Source organism: Erythrolamprus reginae, chromosome 7 (genome assembly GCF_031021105.1).
Source record: "Erythrolamprus reginae isolate rEryReg1 chromosome 7, rEryReg1.hap1, whole genome shotgun sequence".
In the NCBI taxonomy this organism is placed as follows: domain Eukaryota; kingdom Metazoa; phylum Chordata; class Lepidosauria; order Squamata; family Dipsadidae; genus Erythrolamprus; species Erythrolamprus reginae.
Window position 1 is genome coordinate 35,238,045 of NC_091956.1, and position 18,599 is coordinate 35,256,643.

Here is an 18,599-nt window from a genome sequence, read left to right on the forward strand (position 1 = left end):
ATTAATGATTCTGCTCTTTTTATTTTGGAAGCAAAATTTATCCTTAATCTTGGTTGTCCCAAGGTTCTTTTTCAAGAGGCAACTGGACTTTCTGTTTTGTTTTGCTTCACATCCAAGAAGCTTCTTGAGCTCATCTCAGAAATGTATAGTTTCTTGGCTGAGATGTGAAATGTCTTCAAAGAAAAACCAGAAAATCCAGTTACCTCTTGAAAAGAACCTTTGGGACAACCATTGACTTACTGGATGGCTGCAAATCTCCATACACACTTACAGGTCATCTTGATAATTTACTTAGCATATGGCACATCATACATGGACTAGCAATTTATATTAACATTTCATCTTAATCCTAGTTAAAGTAATGTCAATTCTCACGAATTCTTTAATTCTAGTTAATGAGAAAAATTCTCCTGAATAGCTGGTAATTTTAAAGAAATTTCCTAATTCCAGATTATGTTGGTGAAAGTGATTTATTTGATTATGAGGAGGAAATAAGGCACCTTTCTATATACTTTTTTCCTTATTATTTCATTAATTAGCCTTATACTATACTTTTGGCTGCAGATGAGGTAACTGAGGAGCAGGACTTTCCGTTATGCTCCTAAAGGTAATCGTCAAGGCACACTGAATATGCTCGGAGATTCATTAATGTCTGGCTATTATGTCGAGACTGATTTTGCCGATCCGCGCAGAGAACTCCATGAAATTAAGTTAAACCCCAATCTTGCTAAAGCGGAATTTTTTTTTAAAGCCGACCAAAAACGAGGTGTAGGGGAGATGAATCAGAGTACTGTACTGTAATGGGAATGGGAAGGAGAGAAGGAGGGGCCCAGAGGAAGAGGTGGGGTTTGAAAACCTGGAATCCCCCAAAGAGTGAAGGGAAAGGACTCACAGAGGAGGAACTGGTGTACGCGTTCAGACGCTAACGCGCCTCGGCTTCGGCTCCGACATGATGTAGCTTTGGGCTGTGTGGGAACTTGGCTTGAGCAACGGGCCCTATTTCCTCGTCCTCCTTCTCCTTTTGCCTTTTGGCGGGTACCGGATCATTGTCTAGGCAGGCTCCCGGCTGGAAGATCGTGCGTGCCAGTGGTGGGATCGTCCGCTCCTCCTCTCCTTCCCCCGCCCCGCTCACTCCCCCCACCCCTTTAGCGGCCGGGTGATCTCCTCTCTGGACGAGGCTTTTAGTGACGGGGAAACGCGCAATCAGGCTTAAAGTATGGCAAGTGAAGATGGTTTCTGCCAAGGAGTCAACGATCGTTATGTTTTCGGGTCTGTCGATCATCTTTGTACACTTCCTGTGCTGGGCGACCTGGTAAGCACTCTAGTCTTCCTTCGCTTCTTCGCCTCCAGCAGCCACCGCCGCCGCTGCTCTCCAATTTCCTTGCACCTGTACCTAATGCCCAGAATTAGGGACGGGAGGAGGCCAGAAAATTGGGCGTGGGCGCGAACCAGCGAGGCAAGGATCCGTCCTCACCCCTCCCCCGATGGTGGTGGTCTTGTAACGCTCTCTTTCCTAATTTCGCATGTGTTGCCCCTGGGTTCACTCTTTCTTTCCTTCGACTTCCAGTGTCACCACGCTCCCGGGACAGCTCAAAAAGGAAGAGAAATTATGGCCAGAGAATTTTACACGCATCCTGGACCGTCTCTTAGATGGCTATGACAACAGGCTGCGTCCTGGATTTGGGGGTATGGTTCATGCCTGCGGTCCTTGCTGTCTGTGATGAGTCTGCCTCTGTGCCTTAACTGTGAGGGAAATGTGTCTTGGGGATTCTCCAGCGCCTTTGAAAACAGAACCCAAAGTAATTATGATGTTTACATTTCTCCTGCACCCCTTATTGAGTTGTGGCAGACATGGGGGCTGGCTGAACCTTTATCTCCTTGCTCTCACGGATTAGTTTGAGGAAGGCATAGGGAAGAGGGAAAAAGAAGATAAACAGAGATCCTGCTAGATCTTTCCCCCAGAACTCTTCCTGCTCCTCCAATGCCTGGAAATCCAGGGGCATCTATTGAAGGTTAATTCCATGGAACCTCATAAAGGAAAGCCTTTAAAATTATTTCATTGAAATGTGGTTGCTGAATACCTTGAAGGATCTATGATACAAATTATTTGGGTCATTAAAATCTGATTTGATAATAATGAGCAACAATATAAGGGCACACATGTAACTGATTAGCTCCCTCTCTGTGACTGAGAACACTTTAGGCTGGCCATTCAACTGAATTCCATGCATTTAACACCAGGATGAACTTTTCCTCTCCCAACTCACACTCCTTGGTGAGCTAACCACAGCAAGTGACTCCCAGCTACCAGGCAGATTTGATGCCAATTCACATACCACTCTCCTCCTCTCAGCTTCTGCCTCATCTCTGTCTGTCTGTCTGCTTGTCTGTCTGTCTGTCTGTCTGTCTGTCTGTCTGTCTGTCTGTCTGTCTCTCTCTCGCTCTCCGACACACACACACACACACACTCACACACAAACACCACCCATCCGGTGGATGTTGCCCACTGGAAGCTGGGAGAAGTTAGAAGTGGGTTGTCTGAATTGTGCCACTTTGTGGGCAGCAGTTGCTCGACATTCTATCAAAGTAGAACAAGTGCAGCTGTTGCTTCTTGGTGAAAAACACACCCGTAGTGACAGCTGGGAGGAAATATGTAAACAACCCAAGGCTTGAGATCTTGCACCTGCATCTGATTTGTTCTTGGCAACCACATTCACTTTCAACCCCTTTTGCAGTTTATAGCAGCAGAAAGTGTATAGCACCCTCACTTGCCTTTTTTAGTAACAATTATGCTCTCCATAGATTAAAAGATCTTGAAAGAACCTGTTATCTATCTCTCCATGTATCACAGTCACTGGTTTCCTCCCAGATATTTCTGCTCTGCTACTCTCACTGACCAGTGTCTGTAATTCACAGTTTTGGAGGCTAAATCAAAATTGACACATGGCCAGATTTGTGGATAGAAGAGATACAACTTAGGTTTATCACCCAAAGAGAGACTAACAGTTTGTAGTATCACTCCACCACCCTTCTACATTCATGATTAAGTCTTGAGGAGTTGGCATGAGCATTTCTTTCTCATCAGAGATCTGTGAAAATGTAGGAGGAGGCCATGGAAATATCTTCCTGTGAACTATCTAGCTGACATTATAAGAAGGTTTAGTCCAAGCTTGTTCCCTAAAAAAATGTGTTGCTTAGTTCAAGATTATTTGAGAGATTTGGACTTTCCTTTTCATCTGTTCAAGGATGAGAAGGATAGATACAGCTAATTTTATCAAAACACCATAGAGAATTTGTTCCCTAAATTCAGTTTGGGTTTTTCTATTGTCTTCTGTGTATTTCTGTCTTTAATATCTGTGCTGTATGCTTACCAACATATTTACTTATCTTACATGTTTAGATGTTGAACCACTATGTGATGCTTTTGATTTTACCAGCTTTTATTAAAGTGGGGCTGTCTTTTCCAGTCTAATTCCCAATGGATTAAGTCTACAAATTTTCATGTTGATTCAGAGTTATGGGAATTGTTGTCTGGAAGCTTTTTGATTGGGGAAGGAAATTCACTTTTTAAAGAGTTATGAAAACTTTTAAGCAGGAAGAATGGAATGCTGCCAGGACTGAAACTTATCAGTCATTTGCTTTGTGAGTCTAAAAGGAAAGGGTGGCGGTGGCGGTGGTGGTGTTGCATTTATAGTTTGGGAACTGCAGTTTATTTGTTTATTTATTGGATTTATATGCCGCCCCTCTCCGAGTTCCTTGTATCTTATACTAAATTGATTTGGCAAATATGAGTAGGATTTTAAAAGCATTTTATTATGCAATGTAGAAGATGCTTCAAAATGACTGGGGGAAACCAAGAGGAAACAAGCAAAATTTGCTACTTAGTGCAACTGCATAGGAAGAGTGACATTCTATCCAGATGGACTGGAAAAGGGTCCCTGCTGACTTCAGTGGAAATTACATTTGGGTGAAAAATTTTCTGATTCTCAAACTGGTGCCTGCCAGTTCTGTAAATTGCAGCTCAGTCAATGGATATGTAAGATTAGTGAGACTGACTTTATACCGTATATCCATAATGGCTATATTATGTTAGAAAGTGCTAGTGCGGAAATGGCCAGTCAGTCTGTGAGTTGTAATCTAAACCATATGTAGATCAGAAAGAGAAGTCCCATCTGAACAGGGAACAAAATCAGATACATAGGCAACTCAGACTTCAAAATTTAATTTGGGTAGAGGACAGTCTAAGCAGAAATACTTTAAAAAAATCATTTCAAACATACTGTTAAAAAAATTACAGTAGGGTCTTGGGATAATAAGTGCTTCCAACCTAACTTTTTAGATATTATTTATCTCCTCCTAATTTATTCCCCCCCCCCCTGAGAAATATAAAACTGTTTTCTACACTTGGGTAGAATGTTTTAGGATTATTTATTTTAGTAATTCCTGTCTAGTTTTGGCATTACTTCAGATGTTGTCTGATGCTGTAGTTTGCCTTTCTGTGCTTCACTGCAGGATGCAGTACCTAAGGGAAATGTTTAAAAATAGAAAGCTTAAATCTGCCATCTGAATACCCAGTAACCTTTTTCTGGATGCACATTGAGTATCCTATTTGATGTGCCCATGATAAAAGAGGTTAGCCCACCTGAATTGTCTTGCAATTGTTGCTTGGTATATGTAAAAAATAGTTTTTCAAAAGGCAATTGGACTGTTTGTTCCTTGAGGTAGAAGACCAAAACCAGTCCAGTTACCTTTTGAAAAAGAACTTTTTTTTACAACTATGACCTGGATGACTGAAAATCTCCACAGATAATGCCTGGTATATTTGTCAAAAGTAGTTCAATCCAGTTAATGGAGTTTGGGTAGATTATAGGGGTGGTAAAGAAACCTTCATCTATACAAAGAGCACATCAAACACCCCAAAATATTTCTGATTCCTGAAAAGAGATTACTATGCAGCATTGACACTGATAGGATGTGACTATAAAAACTGTATTCTGGATGGTGATATTATGCTTCTCTTCATAATTATAGGTGTATATCTTCATGTACTTATTTCATAGAGTTAAATTAACCTGAGAGGTGTCAGTTGCTGAATGTATATTGTAACTCTGGTGGCAAAATCAAATTAGTGTTTATTTATGTAGTGCCAAACAGCCAAAGGATAGATTTCAGAGTCTGGATTCTAAAAACAGATTCAGGGGAAAGAACAGGTGGCAGCAGCGATGTAAAAATGGAAGCAGATTAAGTAAAAGAAAATAAATAAATACATCTAAAATACAGGTATTCCCAAGTATTTATCTTAGTATTTGTCATAAAAAGACATCATAATGAAATTGGTTGCTTTTTGGTGTACTTTAAATACACAATCCCATAATCAGGTTTATGAGAGTTGAGATCTGAAGCGTTGGCCTACTGTATGTCTTACATCATGGGTCCCCAACACCAGGGCCGTGGCCCACTAGTGGGCGGTGGCCCATTTGGAACTGGGGCGCATGACTAATAATGACCTAGGTTAAAATCACATGTTGGTATGTGAGAATGATTTTAGGGGACAGGAGGAAAAACCTGATTAGATGAGATGAGATAAGATGAGACGAGACGAGATGAGATTAGTCTCCTCTTGAAAGTCTCAAGTGTTGGAACTCTCACAACCTCCACAACCTCGCTCTCACTGTCAGAAAGTTTCTCCTTATTTCCAGGTTGAACCTCTCCTTGGTCAGCTTCCATCCATTATTCCTTGTCGGGTCTTCTGGTGCCTGTTCTGAATCAGGCTGGACTGTTGATAATAAGAGCTTCCCAGATGGTTTATTTTCAAACAAATAACACTTCTTTTATTTCTTCTACCTCAATCCTAGTAAATTATAGTTCCGTTATGGAGAAAAATACTTTCAAGCCTTTCAGACTGGATACAAGGTTATTTATCTCTCTAATTAGCTCACTGTCTGCTTAGAAACATTTTTCTTATCTCTGAGCCAGTTTCTGTTGATTACAAAGCAATAAATCATGCAATAGAAAATTCACTTATCAGAGAGTGAAGACAATAATTGCCATTTTGGCTTGATTTCACTTTTATGAAAGCGCTTCTGCTTCCGTTCAATTCTGGAAGTGATGTAATTAATTAACTTACACGCTCTAAAATAACATCTCAAACTTCCTCCCCCCAATTTCATCCTTTCTTTTCTGCACCCTTCTGAACTTTGGGTTTATTCATCTGCTATCTTCTACACTTGAGCTGTCCAAAGATACATTTGTCTTCATACTTTCACTTGACGGCTGATCTGCTTCCTCCTCCTCACTAACTCCTCTGCATCTCTTAAATCAGGTAAATTGACAGTTTCTATTTTGTCCCCATCTTCTGAGTCTAAATATTCTAAAGGCTGACAGGAACCAGACACAACACCATCTGTCTCCCCATGGCCCCTCCCCCGGTGGGGTTAGGTTTAGAAGGAAAATGTACATGAAAGTCAAAAAGTAACTCAGGTGCTTAAAAATCTCAGGCATCCATCCAGAAGCAATTTCCAGGCCCGCCTACCGACCATTCCACCAGGTACTGGAATCAGTCATCGAGCCAATGAGAGTCCCAGATGCCAGTAATGTTCAAGCGGGGCAAAGGAACATGGAGTCTGGGCGCTGGGCACAGATTGGCAGGAACAGCAGGGGCTGGAATTGGGGACCAAAGTGAAGAGTCAGAGGTGACTGGAACAAGGAGAGAGTGATGAAAAACAGGGTGTACATGCATGGAGCTGGGCAGTGTCAAATGGTAGGTCACTGGATTTATGACCTTTTCAACAGGAAAAGGTCCTATGAAGCATTGGTCAAGCTTGTAGCTGGGTGTTTCGGAGGAAAGGTATTCAGCAAATCGTTTGTAGTCTTCCTTGGCTTTGGTCAAGGAATACTGGATGAGGTCATGAATGGCATGTAGCTCAGTGAGAAATTCACCGGTGACTGGAACTGGAGAATCGGTGATCATGAGCGGAAACAATCAAGGGTGAAAACCATAGTTCGTGCAGAACAGCAGGATCTGTGTGAAAGTATGTTCAGCGTTATTAAAGGTGAACTCGACTAAGGGAAGATATTTTGCCCAATCTTTCTGTCGGTTGTGGACGAAACAACACAGGTATTGCTCCAGGATGCCAATGACTTTTTCGGTACCCCCGTCTGTTGTGGGATGATGGGTGTAAGCCAAGGAAACTTGGACCTGGAGTGCGGTCATGAGTTCTTTCCAAAATTTGGCAGTGAATTGGGGTCCTGGATCAGAGACTATGGTGTCAGGTAGGCTGTGTAGTCTGAAGATGTGCTGGATAAATGGTGATTTTCTGGATGTGCTGGTTAAATGAGTGGTGATTTTCGCTATAGATATTCTGCAGCAAGGGATAAAATGCACTATCTTGGTTAACATGTCCACCACAATGAGCACGGCTATAAATCCGGCAGAGACAGGTAAATAAGTGAGAAAGTCCAGGGAAATGGTGCCCCATGGTCTTTCAGGTGTAGGCAAAGACTGTAGTAAGCCCGGAGGGGATCCGGTGGCTGTTTTGGCAGCAATTTACATAGATGTGGACATCATGGAGAAGTCTGGGCCACCAAAAAGTCCAGGATACAAAGCATAGCATTTTGAAAGGCCAAAATGGCCAGATGCAGGCTTATCATGGCCTCGAAGTGGGCCTGCTGGAATGTAGAGCAGATCTCGGTAACGTAGCAGGTCGTCAGAGAATGTCCATGGTGAATCAGGTTCTAGGTCTTGCTTTCTTTGGTCTATAAAGATATCCTGGCATTGCACTTTCCGAATTCGTTCTTGAGGATCTATCGTATCTTTGACAGTTGCGATCGACACGAGGTGTAGAATGGTATGAAGCGGCACAGGTTCTTGGGCTTTGTTGTACTCAGGTTTGCGAGACAAGGCATCGGCTTGCTTGTTATCCCACTTGGAAATGTAGGTGATGCGGAAGTCAAATCTGGCAAAGAAAAAGGACCATTGGATCTGTCACTGGCTTAACTTGCTGGCAGCTTGGAGGAATTTTTGTGGTTGGTTATGACCTCTACTTGGTGATGGGCTCCTTCCAGGGAATGTTGCCAGGCCTCAAAGGTGGTCTTGATTGCTAATAGTTCTTTTTCCCAATGGTGTAGTGGCATTCGGCAGGTTTTAGTTTTGTGGAGTAATACGCACAGGGAAACAAAGGTCTTTCATCATGGCATTGTTGAAGAAGTACGGCCCCCACTCCAATATTGGAGGCATTAGCTTCTACGATAAAAGGACGAGAGGGGTTTGGATATTGGAAGATAGGTTCTTTCATGAAAGCTCTTTTGAGGTTGAGGAAGGCTTGTTGCTTTGCATTGCCCCATTGAATTTTAACTCCTTTCTGGAGAGGTTGAGTGAGGGGCAGTCAAAGTGGCGAAGCTTGGAATGAAAGTGTGGTGCGGTAATAGTTAACAAATCCCAAAAATCTTTGGACATCTTTAACTCGACATTGTCATGTTTGCAACGCATCAAGTTTTTTGGTGTCCATGGCGATGCCTTGGGGAGAAATCACATGTCCTAAGAAGTTAATGGAAGTTCGAAAAAATTGGCATTTCTCTAACTTGGCATAAAGGTGGTTTTCTCTGAGGTGTTGGAGGACTTGTCGTAAGTGGTGTAGGTGGGTTTCCCTGGAAGAGGAGTAAATCAAAATGTCATCGAGAAAAACGACCATGAAGTGGTGCAAAAAATCTTTAAAGATGTCATTCATGAAATGTTGAAACACTGCTGGAGCATTGGTAAGTCCAAAAGGCATTACGGTGAACTCAAAATGGCCACAGCGGAAGCCGAAGGCAGTCTTCCATTTGTTGCCTTCTCGGATGCAAATGAGGTTGTAAGCGCCACGCAAATCGATCTTGGTGAAGATGGTTGCTGTGCTAACTTCGTAGATCAAAGGCAACAGGTATTGGTTATGGAGGGTAATGGAATTCAGTTTACGATAGTCCCAGCAGAGACATAGATCTCCATTTTTCTTTTTAACAAAAAGCACTGGGGTAGACAATGGTGAAGAGTAGGGTTGGATGAAAACCCTGGTCAGGTTTTTGTCTACAAAGTCTTTTAAGGGGGCCAATTCAGATTCTGACATTGAATAGAGGCATCCTCCAGGATGCTTGGCATTTGGCAATAAGTCAATGGCACAGTCGTAAGGTCGGTGTGTATGTGTGGGTAATTGATCTGCCTTGGTTTCATTGAAAACCTTGGCAAAGTCAAAAATGTCTGGTGGCAGGGTGCTGACAAGCTGGGCCAGAAGTTGAGTTGTGAAGGGTTGGCGGATATGGTCTACACATTGAAGACTAGGAAAAGAAATGCAATTCTGGGACCACAGAATGTGGGGGACGTGGGTTCTTAGCCAAGCTAAGAGAAGGACTATAGGGAAATGGAGACCTTTGGTGATGTAAAATTGGATGGATTCTTCACCACCTTCATCCAACACCTTTGTGACATAGTCAAAGAAATCAATGAGATTAGTCTGACATGATTTGCCTTCAGTAAAGCCATGCTGATTTGGGTCCAATAAGTTATTGTTTTTTAGGTGCTGATTTATCCTCTTTTTGAGTAGAGTCTCCATCATTTTAACTACAACTGATGTCAAGCTAACTGACCTGTAGTTACCAGCTTCTTCTCTACTGCCCTTTTTGTGGATAGGCACAACACTGGCCATTCTCCAATCCTCAGGAACATCTGTTAACAGGGATTGGTTAAACAAATCAGTCAGGGGGGTAGCAATGACAAATCTGAGTTCTTTAAGAACTCTGGGGTGGATGCCATCTGGACCCATTGCCTTATTTATCTTTAATCGTTCAAGTTCTTCTAAGACATCGGCTTCTAAGATCACTGGAGCTGCATCTGTACAGCTGGAAGCAATGCTATATCCATCTATAGTACTATATTGTAAGGTGTCTTTTGAGAAAACTGAACAGAAGTAGCTATTGAAATGGTCAGTGACCTTATTTCCATCAATGTATATATTATTGCCAGTACAGCTTCATGGTGCTGTTTTTCTTCTTCCTATCACTAATATATCTGAAGAAGGTTTTATTCCCCTTCTTTACAGATTTGACAATTTTTTCCTCTTTTCAGGCTTTAGCAGCATATATTATGTTTCGCCTCCTTCTGTCTCATTTTATACACCTCTCTATCAGCTATACTTCCAGACTCTTTATACCTCCTATAGGCAGCCTTTTCATTGACTATAGCCCTTACATCATTGCTAAACCATATGTTATACCAATGACTAACCTCTAAGATAGACATAAACCACCTTCTACTTACCAGATTATGAAGTACTATAAACTATTAACTTTGGAATATTTTTGAATATAGACTTAACTATATATTTAAACTGTCAGTTCTATATTATACATACACAATACACAGACTATAGATTATATAATTGTGATTGATAATTACTATCAGAACTCTGGTGGATTAGATAGAAATAATTTCTATTAAATAATAGACTAAATCTATATTGAATTAAATTGAATTTAATAGGAAGGTACTAGAGCTAACTTCACTTAGAGTCTAAGAAATATAGAAACGGTTGATTTGAAGAAGACGTCAAATACAGACAGTAAAAAGTTTGGCTGTGGGACTTAAAGAAAGGTTTGAAGTTAAAATCATAAGAACATGAACAGTCTATGAATGGTACAGTGGGACAGTATTTAGATTGTTCTCAAAATGTTTACTGTTATCACTTCCATTCAAATGAAACCATGGGGGGAAACCACCTGCATCAGCCCCACCCTCAACTCTATCAAACCAATGCAACATTGAAAGTGCCTCTGGCGATAAAATTGGTGGAGCATCCAATACACACACATCACCAATAACACTGGCATCACTACAGGAAATGATGATTAAAATGCAGGAATCAATTGACAGAAACTACAAAGTCATGACAGGCATATGGGAGACATAAAAGACAACATTAGAAAGGTAGATGATAGAGTTGGAAGGCTTGACGAATGGAAAGGGTGGAATCAAGGACCTCTGATAAACGAGCAAAGAATTTAAAAAATGGAGAAACATAAAGAGAGGATTAAAATTAGCTTTCAACAGGCAGAGAATAAACTTTGCAAATGGAAATCTCAAACAAGCAATTTTAAATCTTGAACTTGAAAAATCAGTCTTTTTTAAGGTTCCAAAATGTTAGAAACTGAAGAAGAGAATTTACCGAGGCCATATTATTATTATTATTATTATTATTATTATTATTATTATTATTATTATGTCAATACAACACAGCAAACGAGATCACTATGCTGGATTTCGTATTTCATCACCAGTCGGGCACTTCCCAAGCATCTAGGACTGCATGATGTAGCGGCGAATTATGTTTGCCGATCCCAGTAAAGCAGCCTTTTGCAATTGACAGATGGAGATTTTGTCAATTCCGATGGTTTTCAAATGTCTGCTGAGATCCTTTGGCACTGCGCCCAGCGTGCCAAGTACCACTGGGACCACTTTCATGGGCTTATGTCAGAGTCGTTGCAGCTCGATTTTTAGATCTTCGTATTTCACTAATTTCTCTAGCTACTTCTCCTCAATTCTGCTGTCCCCTGGGATTCTTTTCTTTTTCTCCACAATCAGGATGTCTGGTGGGTTATCCTTCAGAATTCGGTCCGTCTGAAGTCGGAAGTCCCACAGTAGTTTTGCTTGCTCATTTTCGACCACTTTTTCGGGCTTATGATTCCACCAGTTCTTTGCCATTGGGAAATGGTAGTTCCGGCACAAGTTCCAGTGGATCATCTGTGCCACAGCATCATGTCTATGCTTGTAGTCAGTCTGTGCAATCTTTTTGCAGAAGCTGAGTATGTGATCGATTGTTTCATCTGTTTCTTTACAGAGTCTGCACTTTGGATCATTTGTTGATTTTTCAATTTTGGCTTTGACAGCATTTGTTCTAATGGCCTGTTCTTGTGCCACCAGTATTAGTCCTTCTGTCTCCTTTTTGAGTGTTCCACTTGTAAGCCATGACCAGGTCTTTTCTTTATCCACTTTGCCTTCAATCTTCTCCAAGAACTGGCCATGCAATGCTTTGTTCCGCCAACTGTCCGTACGACATTGAGTTACAGTTTTTCTGTACTAGTCCTTAGTTTGCTTCACCTTGAGAAGCTTCCTATTGTTGACCTCCATCAATGCTGACTCTTTGCTCTCCTTCACATAGTCAGCTAATGCATGCTTCTCTTCTTCCACTGTCTGCTTCACTTGCAAAAGTCCTCTGCCGCCTATTTTCCTTGGTAAATACAGTCTGTCAACGTCACTGTGGGGGTGTAGTGCATGATGGATCGTCATTAATTTTCTGGTTTTCCTGTCCAGATTGTCCAGCTCTGCTTGATGGTTTGACCATTTGGCATTTCAATGCCCTCACTTTCAGTGATTTTCCCCTTTTTCAGTGCCACTGTGGCACATTTATCCAGGCCAAACTCCATGCTGATGTCATTGCTGAAGATTTGCACAATGTTGGTTAGTGACTGTATCTCAGTTTCTGATTTTCCGTACAACTTCAGGTCATCCATATACAGCAGGTGTGAAATTTTTGGTGAATTCCTAGCAGTTTGGTAGCCTAGGATTTTTTTCTGTAGGATGAGTGACAGCAGGATTATAGCGATGATGAATAGCAATGGGGGCAAAGAGTCTCCCTGGAAGATGTCCCTTCTGATGTTGATCAGTCCATAGCTTTCATTCCCAACAAAAAGCTCAGTCTTCCAATATTTCATCACCTTTTCTATGAATTTCCTGATGTTTTCATTGACTCCAATGACTTCCAGGCATTTTATGATCCAGCTGTGTGGCAATGAGTCAAAGGCATTCTTGTAGTCAATCCAGGTCATGCATAGGTTTGTTTTCCTGTTCTTACAGTTCTCCGAAATCATTTTATCAATTAGGAGCTGGTCTTTCGTACCTCTACTTCATCTTTTATTGCCCTTTTGCTCCACTGGCATGATATCATTTTCTTCTAGGTAGTCCTGAATTCTGTCAGCTATGATACCTGTCAGCAGTTTGAGCATGGTCGGCAAACATATTATTGTCCTGTACTTTCCTGATATGGCTCCTTTCGCTGCGTCTTTCTGTATTAAATATGTTCTGCCAGTTGTAAGACATTCACTGATATTTCTTGTCTGTAGCATTTTGTTGAACAATTCGGCCATTTTTGCATTCAGGCTGGTCAGGTATTTCAGCCCAAAACCATGCACCTGATCATTGCCAGGGGATGTCCAGTTCTTTACCCTCTTCACTCTTTCTGCAATCATTTCAGGTGTTATCTCCAACTGCTGCATATTGCTCCCTGAGAATTCCTTCTCAAACTCCTTTATCCACCCAGCAGTCCTGCTATAGTACTTTTTGACCTCCCAGAGATCTTTCCAGAACTTTGTTGTTATTTTCACCTCTGGCTTTTCAATTTTCTTATCTGTTTGCTGATACAGGTTCTGATGCAGGAATTATTATTATTATTATTATTATTATTATTATTATTATTGATAATAATAATAATAATAACAACTAAAGAAGAGCAATAATTGTAACAGCAACACAATATAATAATAACAATATATAATTCTTTTATAGTAATTTAGATTTCTTTACATATTGTTGCTTTTATAATTGTTGTATGCTGCCCTGAGTTGCCTTGAGAAGGGTGGCATAGACAGACAGATAGATAGAGTTGGAAGGGACCTTGGAGGTCTTCTAGTCCAACCCCCTGCTTAGGCAGGAAATTCTACACTACTTCAGACAGATTGTTATTCAACATTTTCTTTAAAACTTCCAGTGTTGGAGCATTCACAACTCCTGGAGGCAAGCTGTTCTACTGATTAATTGTTGTAATTGTCAGGAAATTTCTCCTTAGTTCTATGTTGCTTCTCTCCTTGTTCATTTTCTGCCCATTGCTTCTTGTTCTATCCTCAGTTGCTTTGGAGAATAGGTTGACTCCTTCTTTGTGGCAACCCCTGAAATATTGGAACACTGCTATCATGTCTCCCTTTGTCCTTCTTTCCATTAAACTAGCCATGTCCAGTTCTTGCAATCATTCTTCATATGTTTTAGTCTCTAGTCCCCTAATCATCTTTGTCGCTCTTCTCTGCATTTTTTCTAGAGTCTCAACATCCTTTTTGTATCGTGGCGACCAAAACCAAATGCAGTATTCTAAGTGTGGCCTTACCAAGGCCTTATAAAGTGGTATCAACATTTCATGTGATCTTTATTCTATCCTTCTTTTAATGCAGCCTAGAACTGTGTTGGCTTTTTTGGCAGCTGCTGTACACTGCTGACTCATATTTAAATGATTGTCCACTAGGACTCCAATATCCCTCTCTCAGATGCTACTGTTGAGCAATGTACCCTGTATACTGTACCTGTGCATTTTGTTTTTCTTGCCTCAATGTAAAACCTTATTTTTTTCATCATTGAATTTCATTTTGTTAGATAGCACCCATTGTTCAAGTTGGTCAAGATCTTTCTGTATTTTGCACCTATCTTCTGGAGTGTTGGCTATTCCTGCCAGTTTGCTGTTATCTGAAAATTTGATAAGTTCCTAATCTATACCCTCATCCAAGTCATTGATAAAGATTTTGAAGAGTACTGGGCCTAAAACAGAGCCTTGGGGTACTCCACTGCTTATATCCCTCCATGTAGATGTACAGTGATCCCTCATTTTCCGCGGGGATGCATTCCAAGACCACCATGAAAAACAAAAAACTGCGAAGTAAAGACACTATATTTACAACATAAATATAGTATTAAAAAATGTAAAAAGCATGGCGCACCCACCACCACCACCACTGATGCTGCTCGCCCCTCGACCGCCTTTCCTTCGCCCAGCACTCCCTTTTAACCTGTGCCCTAAACCAGTAGAGAAGGGGAGGAGATCTGTGTATGTGTGAAAAAGTCTTCGGGCGGCCAGCAGTGGCGCTCCATCCAGCTCCGTCCTTGCAGTTCCTGCACTGGGCTCTCCTCCAGAGCGATAGCGGATCTTCCACCAGCACCATGTAAATGACATTTCTGGGCTCAGGCAGTGGGGCAGTGGAAGAGGAGGAGGCGGCAGCGGCAGAGACAAGGGGCTTGCAAGCGGCCACACACACACCCTGCAGCACAAGGCAGTTGTGGTGGTCGGGGGGCTGCTGTCAAGCCCAGCAGCAGCGAGCAAAGCCGCCCACCCAGGGAAGTGCCATGTTTAAAAAGCTGTGATTGGCTTCCATGCTCGCCCCTGGGGAAGGGGTAGATCAAGAAAACCCATGGTGTTCAAAAAAACAGTGGAGTATTTTTTATTAATATTTTTTGAAAACCCATGGTATAGCCTTTCTGTGAAAGTCGGACCCGTGAAAGTCAAGGGACCACTGTAGTTCCATTGAGCACTATACATTGAGTACGTTTAGTTAGCCAGTTTTAAATTCATCTGAAGGTGTTGCTCTCCATCCCACATTTTTCTACTTTATTTAGTAGTAGGTTATTGTATACTTTGTCAAAAGCCTTACTGAAGTCCAAGTAAACCACATTGACAGCATTCCCCTGGTCCACTACGTTTGTCACTTTGTCAAAGAATGCTATAAGATTAGTCTGGCATGATCTGTTTTTGACAAACCCATATCGGCTTTTGGTTATTACTTTGTTTGTTTCTAGGTATTTGTGGATTTGTTGCTTGATTATTTTTTCCAAAATCTTCCCTGGTATTGAGATCAGGCTGAAAGGTCTGTAATTTCCCAGATCTGCTCCCCCCCCCTTTCTTGAAGATGGGAACTACATCAGCTATTTTGCAGTCCTCTGGTGGTTCCCCAGTGCTCCAGGATATTTGAAAGATATAGTTCACTTGTTCTGAGATCTCATCTGCCAATTCCTTCAGAACCTTGGGGTGTGATCCATCTGATCCTGGTGATTTCAATTCATCTAGGGTAGACAGGTGTTCCTTTACCATTTTCTTCCCTATTGTAATTTGTATTCCTAATATGATGCTGTTTTTGATAGGTTGGACTGTTTTTTCCCTTTGTGTAAAGATAGATGCAAAAACTGTGTTGAGTAGCTCTACTTTCTTCCTGTTGCTTGTTACCTTCTTGCCACTTTCTCCCTGCAGTGGACCAATTGTTTCCTTGACTTTTTTTCTTGTTTTTAATATGTTGGAAGAAAGGTTTTTTTGTTACCTTTTACTCTTGTTGCAAGCCTTTGTTCATTGTGAGCTTTAGCATTTCTCACTTCATCTTTACAGGTTTGGGCTATTTGCTGGTATTCTGTTTTAGTTATTTCCCCTTTCCACTTTTTATACTTGTCCTTTTTGTCTTTTAATTTGTCAGAAAGTTCTTTATGCAGCCATGCTGATTTCTTTTGTGACATTATTTTTCTTCTTCATTGATATTGAACTAGACTGGGCTTTTATAATCTCACTTTTCAAAATTTCTCAAGCTTCTTGAGTTGTTTTCCCCTTGAGGATTCTCATCCATGGAATCTTTCCCAAGTTTTCTCTAAGTTTTTTGAAATTAGTTCTCTTAAAGTCCAAGACCCTAGTTTGATTTTGTTCTACTGTTTGTGTTTGCATAATGTTGAATTCCAATATTGCATTGCAATATTCCAATATTACTTTTTGGGTAACAAAGTTGTCTGCTAGGTTTATTAGGAGCCTGTTGGATCTTCCACTTGGTACAAAGTTTATCTCCCAGATGATGTCAGAGTAATTAAAATCCCCCATTACTATTGTGATGTGCTTCTTACATACCTTAGTTAGCTGACTAGCAAAAAGTTCATCTACTTCCTCTGTTTGGTTGGGTGGCCTTTAGTATAGACCTATGGCAATGTTATTTCCCCCACCCCCTTTAATATTGACCCAAATGTATTCAAGATGATATTCATTATTGTTGTGCTCTATTTCTGTAGAGGTGTAGTTATTTCTCATTTATAGTGCCACTCCACCTTTATTTGGTCTGTTTCTTTAAAATAATTTAAATTTCTCTAGTTGTATATCCCATTTGTCAGTTTCATCTCACCAAGTTTCTGTAATGGCAACTATATCATATCTTCCCTCATTTACTTGAATTTCTAATTCACCCTGTTTATTCTTCATACTTTGTTTGTATGATGTTGCTAGTGTTAATTTATAATTAGTTGTGTATAGTTTTTCCCATTCTGGGAGATTTATTACATAACCAAAGTTTTGCACCCATGCAATCATACCTCCTTTGACTTGTTCTTCTATGGTGTCCTGTTTTAATAAATAGCTGTATAATTTGGATATCACTTTTAAATTTGGTCCTAGTAATATTTTGTCTATAGGATTGTTATGTTGAAAACCAAAAGTATTTTTATGAAGAGTATATTTATTTTTTATCTGCATATATGTTAGCCAATTTAAATTTATTCCATTTTCTTCTAATTGTTTTTTGGTAAAGATGTTGTCATCTGAATCAAGTAATTTAGAATATGTTATGTGAGGTGTGGAAATTTCAGTCGAATATATTAAAGTTTCATTAGGGGATATCCATTTCGGAATTGCTAGATAATGCGTTTTTTAAATCTGAGACCATGTGGTTATTAAGGTATTTCTTATGTTGTGTTTTTTAAAATAGGTTGGAATTTTATTTATGTCCATTGTTAAGAATGAATGCTACCCCATTTGTAGATCGTATCCTTCTAGGGTGAGCAGTCGTTTATTTCGAAGAGTTATCCAGTCCTTGATCTTAGTTGGAATAGTTGCTTGGTAATATAGGAAAAAATTGGGGAGGCTGAAGCCTCCTCTAGATCTGTGGTCTTGTAAGTTTTTTATTTGATTCTTGCTTTCTTTTTGGACCAAATAAATCTTCGAATTATTTTATGGAGGTGTTCAAAGAATGTTTCGTTCAGTTTGGTCGGGGCTACCTGAAATAAGTATATGTACCTGGGAAGTATATTTGACTTGATTGCTGCAATCTTACCCATTAAGGATAGGTTTAGTTTTGTCCATCTATGTATATCTTTTTGTATGTCTTGCGTTAATTTGTCGAAATTATCTTTTTTTAATGTGTTACAGTTTTCTGAAATCCAAATACCGAGGTATTTTTTTTTTTGACTATTTTTAGGTTTTTGTTTTTTTCAAGTTGGATATTTTGTTTGTTTGTCATATTTTTGGTTATAATTTTCGTTTTATCTTTGTTAATTTTAAGACCACTTACTTCTCCAAATTTATAAAATTCTTCCATTAAAATATGTGCTGAATTGACTTCCGGTTTCGTCGAGGACCGCAGCGGAGTCTCTTGGCAGGGCTCTGCCTTGAGACTCCTTCCACCCTTCCAGAGGTCGCCCCAACGCGATCGGATCGAGTCCGGATGGCTCGATCCTAGAACAGGGGATTTCCCTCTGTCCGAGGGGCCATCGCCGAGGCTCCGGAGGCAGGGGGTCTGTCCTGCAGCTCTGGAACAGGGAGCACCGGTCCTCTCGCAAGAGGACGCGGCCATTGCGATCCCACCAAACCAGCGGGAAGCAAGAGAGAATCAGAAAAGTGAAAGCAGAGATTAAAGCTACTTTTATTGAAAAAGGAATACACTAAAGAAAGCATAACCAAGGTAAAAAGATTTTTTTTTCATGTTAAATAAGATCTGAGTAAAAGTAAAAGAAAGTGGAG

At 40.6% G+C, this 18,599-nt stretch overlaps 1 protein-coding gene across 1 annotated transcript in view; it reads left to right on the forward strand.

The window, feature by feature from the left end:
• The first annotated feature begins 1,229 nt into the window (after positions 1–1,229).
• The window catches only part of LOC139170317 (gamma-aminobutyric acid receptor subunit alpha-4-like), a 216,793-nt gene continuing 199,423 nt past the window's right edge, over positions 1,230–18,599 (forward strand). The window contains exons 1-2 of the mRNA XM_070757342.1: positions 1,230–1,312; positions 1,568–1,686. Of these exons, the coding sequence (XP_070613443.1) occupies positions 1,230–1,312; positions 1,568–1,686 (202 nt within the window). The remainder of the gene's footprint in view (positions 1,313–1,567; positions 1,687–18,599) is intronic.